At 31.8% G+C, this 10,373-nt stretch overlaps 1 protein-coding gene across 1 annotated transcript in view; it reads right to left on the reverse strand.

The window, feature by feature from the left end:
• Positions 1-9,334: 9,334 nt before the first annotated feature.
• LOC106471447 (homeobox protein 9-like) overlaps positions 9,335-10,373 on the reverse strand; it is a 191,428-nt gene continuing 190,389 nt past the window's right edge. The window contains 1 exon segment of the mRNA XM_022400907.1: positions 9,335-9,438. Coding sequence (XP_022256615.1) covers positions 9,335-9,438 — 104 coding nt within the window.

A 10,373-nucleotide genomic window follows, 5' to 3' on the forward strand; every position in this document is an offset into this window, starting at 1 on the left:
TGAACGAGGAGACTGGGTGTGGCTCAAGCATACTCCAGTAGCTCGTAAACCACTCAGATGTGGCTAGAATGGACCTTATTTTATTCTGTAGTGACTAATTCACCAAACTATGAGATTCAGCGTTCACGTAGGACACAATAGCGTGTTGAACACCTTGATAATCTGAAATTGTATGTTATTAAGTAGCCTCTGCAGCCTTGGCTTAACCAGGAGATGGATACTGAACAAGTTGAACACTGTTGATTATTACTCTTATCAGGTGGAACACGAAAATACAGAAAGAAACCACAAACCTTTCCTGGCTGTTTAAAGAAAGGAGAGTCAGAGGAATAGAAGGTGCTGCCTGAACAAGTAATCCGTGTAGACACGTGACTGCAACAATTTTTCAACAGTTTGTATGTCTAGAGGTGACCACTAGGGATTCAAAAACACCTGATAGCTGATATGGATACACCGTCCTTACCTTCGGAGATATTTGGTGGATTGTTTGTTTGTAGTTAAGCACAAAGAGCTATCTGTGCTCTTCCCACCACGGTATATTGAAAACGAGTTTCTAGCATTGTAAGCTTACAGACATACCGCTGTGCCAGTGGGGGGATATTTGGTGGATTTATGGATTAGAAAATATCTTCCATATATTTTTGTTATCCATTCGATACTGATTAATCGAAATAGTGCATGGTAATAGATAGTGGATCTAGAATGTCAACAGCTGGAAAGTTGTTGGTAATAGCTAGGATATTTGAAACATCATTGACCTATGTGATAAATTAATACATACTGTGACCAAAGTTTTAATTTATATACCTTCAACGCTTATATTGGCTTATTGCCATACAGAACTTATGTTCTGATTTTACGTGTTAAATATACCGTAAATGCATTACGCGTATGTGGTTAAAACCAAATATGCAGGTTGGTTAAAGGTAGGTCAGCATATGATAAAATGATCATATGTTTGCGCTGAAGAATGAATGTGCTAATTTTGAAATGGGTCCACGTGTGTAAAATTATCATACCCAAGTGTTGAAGATAGAAAGCATGAAATAAATAACAATGTGAAATATTGTTGCTGTCTCGAATGGTAGCACGATAAACTAAGTTTAATTTTTCACCTAAGAAAAGTAAAGAACGATAGTATTTATTTGCTGTTTTATTCCTTCGAAAATTCATTTACATTTATTTTGTGTTAGTAGCGTTGATTGTGTACACTCAAGATGGCGACACAGTACGTTGGTAGGTTCGATTTTTCAAGTTAAGCTATGAAAACATTTAACATTGAAACTGTGCTCCCATTGTTATTAAATATCCTGTCCAAAATCCTTGTGATAATATATTGCGTGAATAGGTACATACATGTGTATTGTAAACACTAACGAAAGCGCAGTAGCTTAAATATTGAAATTTGAGCATCTAATTATGAGAGAATAAGTGAACGAGCTGCTAAGATAAAAAAAAAAAGATTTATATCTTTTTAAAAAGTGAAGTTAAAATTGAGTTGCTTGTATAATTGTGTCTCCTTACAGTATGAATTGAGGTCGGTAAACCCCTTCCAGTGGTTCAGCTGTAAGGTTGAGGGTGATGGCTTACACTAAAAATCAGGCTTGGATGGATACTCGTGGTGGCACAGTGCAGATAACCAATTGTGCAGCTTTGCGCTTCAACACACACACAAAAGAAACTAACAAAATGCTCAGAAAAGCCAGATTTGGCAGTTACAGCGTAAAACAGTTAAAAACGAGTAAAGTTTAAGTTTTTTTTTCTAACCGTTTGTAAATTTATGAATATTTCCAAACAGAAAGTACCCATTCTATTTTTCTGCGTGACAAAAGGGTGCAGAGCTTAATTTAATTTCAGGCTTTGATTTTCCCTTTGACACACATAACTGTAAAAGCAATCAACTAGAATGCTGGTCTGCCTTGCCCAGGTGACATCATAGGTTGTGCTGTGTTTTACTTGCAGTTTGTTCTATGAGACTTCTGCTACAGAATTTCAATTGTAGCCTGCAGGTTAAAAGACTACAATTTTAATTTTGTTTTATTTCATTGTACCACGTAGAATGCCGTGTGGAGTGCTGTTCTCACGTTACTCGAGAACCAGACCACTCGTCTTCAGTGAACATATTGGTGGTCAGGTATTGTTTTAGTGTGGTATAGAAGGTTACCAAGATTGCTACAGATTATAATGCTCCCACGGCTTAAAGAACACGTACTTTCGGTGAAGAAATTCGAACCTGCAGATTGTGAGTAGATCGCCTTAACCATCGGACCATGCTAAGCCCTTGCAGTTAAAAGATTACTTTTTCGGAGCATTCTCCTATCTGAATTACATGGTTTAACTTATTTTGTGTATTATATTTTATTAAAATTTTAAAAGTATTTTTATTGTATTGTTTGTTTGAAGTTAAATACAAAGCTACACAATGGGCTATATGTAATTTGCCCACCACGGGTATCTAAACACGGTTTCTAGCGTTGAAAGTCCGCAGACATACTGTTGTGCCACTTTGACTTTGAAGGATTCATTACGTAATTTTGATTTTAAAAGACCTTTGTTTTTCTATTATAAATTTTGAGGAAGACGCGCTGTCTTTGATGCGAGAAAGCCAGAACTTATTCGTTAAGTACTGTCACTATATATTTTTTCTACTATCGTCAGTTGGTCGTGTGTTGAGTTATTCTATTCTTATCTAATATAATACACCTACTTTTAGTTATTCTCTTTATTTAAATACAGTTAAACTATTTATACAATAATGCCCAGGATTTTATTTCGTTTCTCTTGTATTGTTTCCATCAATAATCTTAGTGACCTATTCCCAAGCTATTGTATATTTTTTACAAACTTATAAACCAATTCATTAATATACTGAAATATTATATTTGTTTATATTTCAAACATGACATTCTCTTGACTAATGCTTTTAAAATATTCAATAGATAAGCAATTAACTTACAAGAACATGCTGTTAATGTAATAATCTTGTGTTTACTTGTGAGGTATTTCTAAACCGCCCCCAAGTGGCTTGGCGACTAGTCTGCAGGCTTAGGACCGTGGTGGGCAGATCATATATAACTTGTTGTCTAACGTTGGGCTTAACAACAAACAAAACCTAAACCGATTTTTGTACCGTTCATAGAGGACGCACTGAACACTTACAGAAATAACAAATCTGCAATTGTAACTTGGATAAATATTATATCCATCGATCATTAACATATATCAGAACTGAAAATTAACCCAGTTCTTAATATAGCAAATTTCACATACTGTTCTGGCGAGGAGTAAGCAATGTGTGATTAGCATGCATTGATTAATTAGTTGGATATCCTCGTTGTTAACAATACTTATAATGTAATCTAAAACGTATTTTATAAAGTTTTACCAGTTTAGAAAATCTAAGTTAGTCCTTGGTTTACATAGGAATCTAACAATGTAAAATTTAGCAAATATTTTTAACTTTAATCCAAAGCATATCTATAAGGTTCAATCAGCATAGGATGTCAGAAGATTTAAGGTAGTCCTAAATCCGTATGCTGTGCTAACAATACAAAATAATCCCCATAATGTGTGTGTGTATATATATAATAACATTTTAAGAACAACAAAAACTAAAGAGATATTGTTATATTTACTTTTGCAGCAGAAGTTTTTCTATCAGGTATTTATATAAATCTTTTGTAACAGTCTATGGTTTACTACAGCTTTACATACAATATTTTGAAATTATGATATGTTGTGTGTGACTTTATTTGAGCAATTGTATCTCCAAGTTCTGTAAAAGAACTTTATAATTATTTTCTAAGAAAAGGCTATTACAATGTTTTATGAAAAAAATCGTCTACATTTTAGTAGAGGACAGAAACTAATGAAAAACAAAAGATGATGAAGGCAAACAATGTATGCCTTTTAATTGTTGAACATTAATCAGACTCATGTGCATGAACTTCTCAACCTTATTTACCTTACGAAAAATTTGATGTGTTGATTTTAACAATACTTTAAGCAACCGAGACAACGTGAGCTGGGTGAAAGCTTTTATTCTGATATTGCAAGGAAAAGGATACATCTTCAAAACTAAGGCTTAAACTAAAATTAAAACTTTCATATCAATTTGTGTGTTTTAAAACAATGTTTACTAGACTATAAGATTAAAATACATTCACATTTTCTGTTCTCTCCAATTTAAATAGTAATGTAGAGGAATATTAATAAACATTAAAGAGTAATTCTAAACACTGTTTTTTTATACCTTGATACTCTCATGCGATATTTTGAGAAACACCTAATCCATTTATTCAACAACATTAAATGAAGATATGATTCGTTAGTTTATCAATCTATAGTGTAAAATATGTGTAGTAAATAAATTTTTCAGAGAAAGAAGTTTGGCAAGTAATATTAGCTTATATTTTTATAGAATCGAAATATAGTTGTTGATATATATAATAAATATCGAAATACAATCACTTATTTGTTTGATTTATTTTAACAATTTAACCTGGAATCAACTTACTAAAATTATATGAAATACAACTGAAATTGTAAATAAGAAACTTCAACATTACTACCGAATTGTTGATTAACCATAACAACAATATTCATTATTTACAAAATGGTTTCAAATCACTCAGGATAAATGTATAATTCCCATACTTTTACATTTCAGTAATTCTAAACCAGAATAGTAATATTTTATATAAAATGTTACTTTATAGACTAGGAAGTGACCAAGAATATTGGTACAATCTAAATAAGGAATATAAGCCTGTGACGTTTTATTATATATATATATATTGTAGTTATATTTATATATTAATTTTTGCCTCTTCAACACATTTTGAAACTTATACTAATTGGATATGCAAATGAAATGGTGTAAGTAGTATAAAATGTATTTCAAAATATATATAACAGCTAAAAATAAATTATGAAGATAATCAACAGTCACTAGTTACAATTTTCCAGACTTGAATATCCTAACACGTATGCTATATTATAGCCCCAACGTGACTACCAAAATAAAAAAAAATAAAAAATAAATAAAACAGCGCAAACGATTATGCACAACAGTTGTCGGCCTGAATGATGGTACACTAACTGTTTAAACTTTAGGTTTTAATTTTGCCTTTTCGCACAAGTAAGTTTCTTCACAATTAAACAAATTTATAGGTAGCTCCACGTGATCCAGAAGAAAGTATTTTTCCTTTATGGCGAATAATAGTTTGCTGTGACAAAAGATAAAATGTGTGTAGGTGTTCCAATTAACATTACGGAATGTTCGGAGGTGGGAGAGTATCATGTGTGACGAGCTATGTAAGCACTTGGACGACGCATTATAGTTCATTTCTGTTCAGTTATAAGTTGAATGTACTCTTTCTGAGAATATAAATGGGCGCAACACTGATCAACTTACTTGTGACTGATAAAGTGGAACAAATACGCACACGAAAATGAAACTTTAGAGCAATGGACTCTTTATATTCTATCAGAACCTCTGCAACAGCAGTTGAAACTAGTCGTGACGTATTATATTTTCACATACAGCATTTCAGAAAACAAATGATGCCCAGTTCCAACTTTTTTCCCCTTACATTTACGCAAGCTGAGACAGTTTAAGAAATGTCAACGTTTACATTTATTTCAGCAATTTCAATAACCAGAGAAACTCGAATTGATGTAGAAAGACAAGAAAGATCACCAGGCCCTGCAGTTTAATAATCTACATTTACATGAAAGTTTGAACTTTCTTATTATGAGCTCTTTGAAACTGATAACCAGCGACCGTCGAAACATTGGCAAGTTTATATATATTAACTAGCCAGTCATTTTAAACAACCTGTACCATTCAGTTGATTTATTCTGTGATGTAAATACTTGAGTGGATATTATTATGAACTAAAAGTATTTGTTAAAAGAAGATATTTGAAACATTTTGAAAACCATAATATCAATCGAATAGTTGATAGAATAAAAAGGCGTGACCGTACGAAAAAAAGAAAGAGAACACGAACACAAAGAAACTAGGAAACTACGCTTATATTAACTGGATTCATAGCATCAAGCAAACACATACTTAGTGTATCCACTTTGGATTGCAAAATTACTAAGGAGGAAAAGAGTGTGTGGGAGTCAAATCGGTAAAGATAAAAGCTGGTGTAAGAAACATACCATAGAGATTTAAGTAAAGCATTATTATCATGTCTACCTGAAAATTACAAATGAGGTATCAGTGGTAGCGTATGTTTTGTGAACATAGTATTTCTGCAACACAGCTAAATGTAATTAAATTTATGTTAAAAGAAATCATGCAGGATCAAAACTTAGATAATTCACAAAACAAGAAACACGATAACTCGAACGTTTGCAGATGGAATTTGCTGTAAAAGAGAAACAAGATGATAAACAGGTAAAAAATTGGTATTGGGGTTGCATTATTGTGCGTTTTTCTGTTGCCAACTACGTAAATTAACTAACAATAAGCCAGTTTTCTCTATTAGCTAAAATTTTGTGTGTGAATCTTTAATATGAGTACAGACTAACACGTAGATACACGATATATTCGTCAAACAATATCTTAAGAATTTAGTTATGTTGTTTGAGAAGAACAATCACAAGACTGTGAAGTCAGAAATTTACTTGAAAACATTCTATACAATGAATTTTTACACCGTGAAATGTTAAACAATGTGAAAAGGGCAAAAAACAATACGTTCTGCCTGATTAGAAATAATTATAACTTATTTGTACAAAGTGAACATTGAAACATAATTAATTTTGTTTGAATTTTTTGCATGCATTACATATAAGTGAAATGTAGAAAAACGTCTGCTTAATGTTACAAATAGATACGTATTGTGTAAATAATAGGAAAACAAATTTAACATTTTGTCAAAGCAATTTTAGTGGTATGCAACCTATTTTTGCTTTATGAAATTCGTCTTTTACATCACAAATTAAAAGTCCATAATGAAAACTTTGTTTTAATTTTTATCGGTAAATAACGAGTTGTTTCTTTGATCTTGTTAAAATTTTCTAATACATCAATTTTTTAACACTCTTTGCTACGTTGTTACCAAGCTTACTAATATTATTTAAACAGCAAGTTTGGCATATTTCAGGAACAAGAAACATACCGCATCACATTATACTTGGTAGAAGCTTTAAAGTGATAAAAACCCTATTCACGTTTTTTGCATAAGGTGTTAAATTTTGGGAACAATAAAACATCCACAAAAATAGACATGTAAACTACAGAATATTGTACAAAACCCTGTCGAGTTTTTATTTATTTTAGTGACAATAAACACCTAAAACTTTTCAGTTAATAATACTTTTTTGTTTTACAATAACTGCTAACTTTTCATGCTCTGATCAACTGTAATAATGTTTGAATAGGGTTTTTACAGTTTTATTTTTTCTTGCCGGTAGGTAACTTAGTATACTTCAAAGGTGCAGAGGAGAGGCAAGCAATACTTCTAACACTTTGCTTATCAGTAACATTTATAAGAATTCCAGTAAAATATACTAAAATGTTCTTCATCAATTTCTTCAGTTTTTTTTTTTTTAGAGAGTTGGTCAATCTTTTTCTGAACTAAGAGGGTTAACCTAATTTTTGCTTCGGACCACAACCTTCTTGGTAATAATTTTCAGCCATTATTATTTAATATTTGTCCTTTCGTAGACTCAAATGATTACAACATGGTTTTAACACTATGAAACGAGACATCTACTCGTTCGTCCGACCAAATGTTAATTTATTTAATTACTATATTTTCTAGACCTACTAGACAGGATGTTTTTTTTTTTAAATATAAAATGCAATTTTAGAGAATAATGTTTTAAAAGTAAATTGCAATTGGCTGACTAACATCTAAGTGGACATAAGCTTATATATATATATTTGAATATGTATTAGTTTTGAACGCTTCTCTTCTTCTATGACACTTGAATCTAATAGCTAATTATATCAGAAACTTATTTGAAAGTCAAGCTCTTGGTAGATTATATTATTAACAAGTAAATTATCGTGCATGTATGGGTCACTGGAACATAGAATGAGAAACATTTGTAAAATCTATAACATCGTTTAACAACACAGTGACTGGCTATTGGGTGCAGTTTGCACCTCTTATTTTGGAACAAACTATTGATGATTCTACCATGTTTAAGTAATGATTCTTAAAACATCTAGTATTTGTTGCTGAATTTACATGAAGACTTCATAAGGAAGAATCTAGATAGTGTAGGTATAGAGCCAAGGTATGTAGTAACCTGGAGGTTAACTAGCCCTACTTACAACACGAATCACTTCATGGACCAGGGAAGAAATGTTAATCAGGGTTTACAGGATAAAGAAGAGAACGTATTTTTGTGCTAGTTTCTTGTTGCTCATTTCTATTTCTTTGGACCTGATCATTTACTTGCAATTTTCAACTGGCACAGTTGAACAGTTGTTTGCTGGCTTCGAATTGCTTCGTCTTTCGCACCCCTAGACACAATAAATAACATAATGTATTTCAGAATATCGTTAATTTGAAGTACACTTTTGGAAATAACGAAAGCCTAATGACTGACATTTAAATTCATTGCAGAAGCAAAGTTACAAAGAGTAATAAATTCTTAAGTAATCACTGGGGAGTGCCATAAGCACATAATTGCCAGAGTTGTACAGATCACATAGTTAAAACATTATTCTTTGAGCCAAATACCATAGAAATTAAATTATTAAGAGCCGTTTACAACAACCAGCAGTTGTTACTTTAGCCAGAAGAGATAAATATATAATTTTAAAAATCTTTTAAGTTGCGTTGTGGCTGTTGTGTTTTAGACGATAAACACTTTAAGCATAAAATATGCAATATGCCAATATAGTATATTATATAATTAATTATGTCAAAATGCCAATACATGACACTTTAAATGTAGTCACTACACAAGTCAAAGTTTTCCTCCAGTTCAGTATCCGATTTTCATACTGTTTAATTTATATGAGCTTATCCTAATTTTTGTATTAAACATAAGAAATTTATATCGATTCTACAGTTTCAAATATTGATTTTATCACGAACAAACTAAGCATAGCGCGGGAAAGCAACATTTCGTTCTGTGTACATTATTTCGTCAGATAATTATATAATAGATAAGAGTTTAATCGTTCTGAGCAATGAACCTAAGTTATTACCAAATAAATTTTGAGCTGTATTCAGGTTTATAGGCATTTCATCTGTGCAATCATGTTAAACTTTATGACTCTACAAGTGTTTTCTCTTAAAGCTAGGCTTTGATAATATGCATGAAATAGAAACGACAAGATGTTAACATTTTGTTTCGCTTACAAATATCGTGTGAGATCCTCAATGTCAACCAGCATAGAATCCTGTTCCATATGTAGATCGTCTCTTTCTAGCAGCAGTTGCACTAACTCTTCATTTAAATCTGTAATCAGAGGAATAAGGTTACCGTATAAAGAAATGAAGTCAGATTAAACAGAGCAAAAATGCTTTTTTATTACGTATTTTTCAAATTAATTCAGGATAAAAATAAATAAATAAAAAAACCAAAAAATAAAGCTACAAAAACTCAAAGTGTGAACTTCACTTTCTACTCAGGATTCCTCTTAAGTGAGCATGCCTGACTAAACCTCTTGAATTAAGTTATCAGAAATAACATTCTTAAAACCTAACAACATGAATCACGCCTAGATATACAAGTCAATAATTTATTCACTGTTTCTTAAATTTCCTTAACCTTATGTACCTATGTTAAGATTATGGTCATACAACGTCATATACATAAAATATGAAATCATATTATGGATATATATAAATATATCCTGTAACTTCTCTTCCACTGTGAAGCTCCTAGTGGCAACGATTAAATTTCTGTCAAACCAACTTCAGTTTTGATTGTCAAACATGTTCTGTAGATAGAAAGTTCCCCAACATTTCTGTCAATATCATCATAAATTCTAATGCACTAACTATGTTGGATTATTAGAATGTCTAGTTAATATGTAGAACATTACATTTATTTAACGATTTCCTTCACTTAACGTTTCCTGCTTGGGAATTACGCAATGGTAATTTAAAATTATTTTCATATGACCAAGACAGTCTTTGGTCTACAAAATTCAAAGAGGTTTAATTACCTCGTAGAAGAATAAAACGGTTCACTCGTTTCACCTTTCTGTTTCTGAGGCCCTATAACAACGTATTTAAAAAATTTACATGTTACCCCTATACATAAGGTGTCAGCCTCAGCATTTTCCTGGGACACTTTTAGTCACGCATTTGCCACTCGTAGCCGGTCCGTAAGGGAAAGTTTGTTTTTGAATTTCGCGCAAAGCTACACGAGGGCTATCTGCGCTAGCC

Source organism: Limulus polyphemus, unplaced genomic scaffold (genome assembly GCF_000517525.1).
Source record: "Limulus polyphemus unplaced genomic scaffold, Limulus_polyphemus-2.1.2 Scaffold112, whole genome shotgun sequence".
Classification (NCBI taxonomy): Eukaryota; Metazoa; Arthropoda; class Merostomata; order Xiphosura; family Limulidae; genus Limulus; species Limulus polyphemus.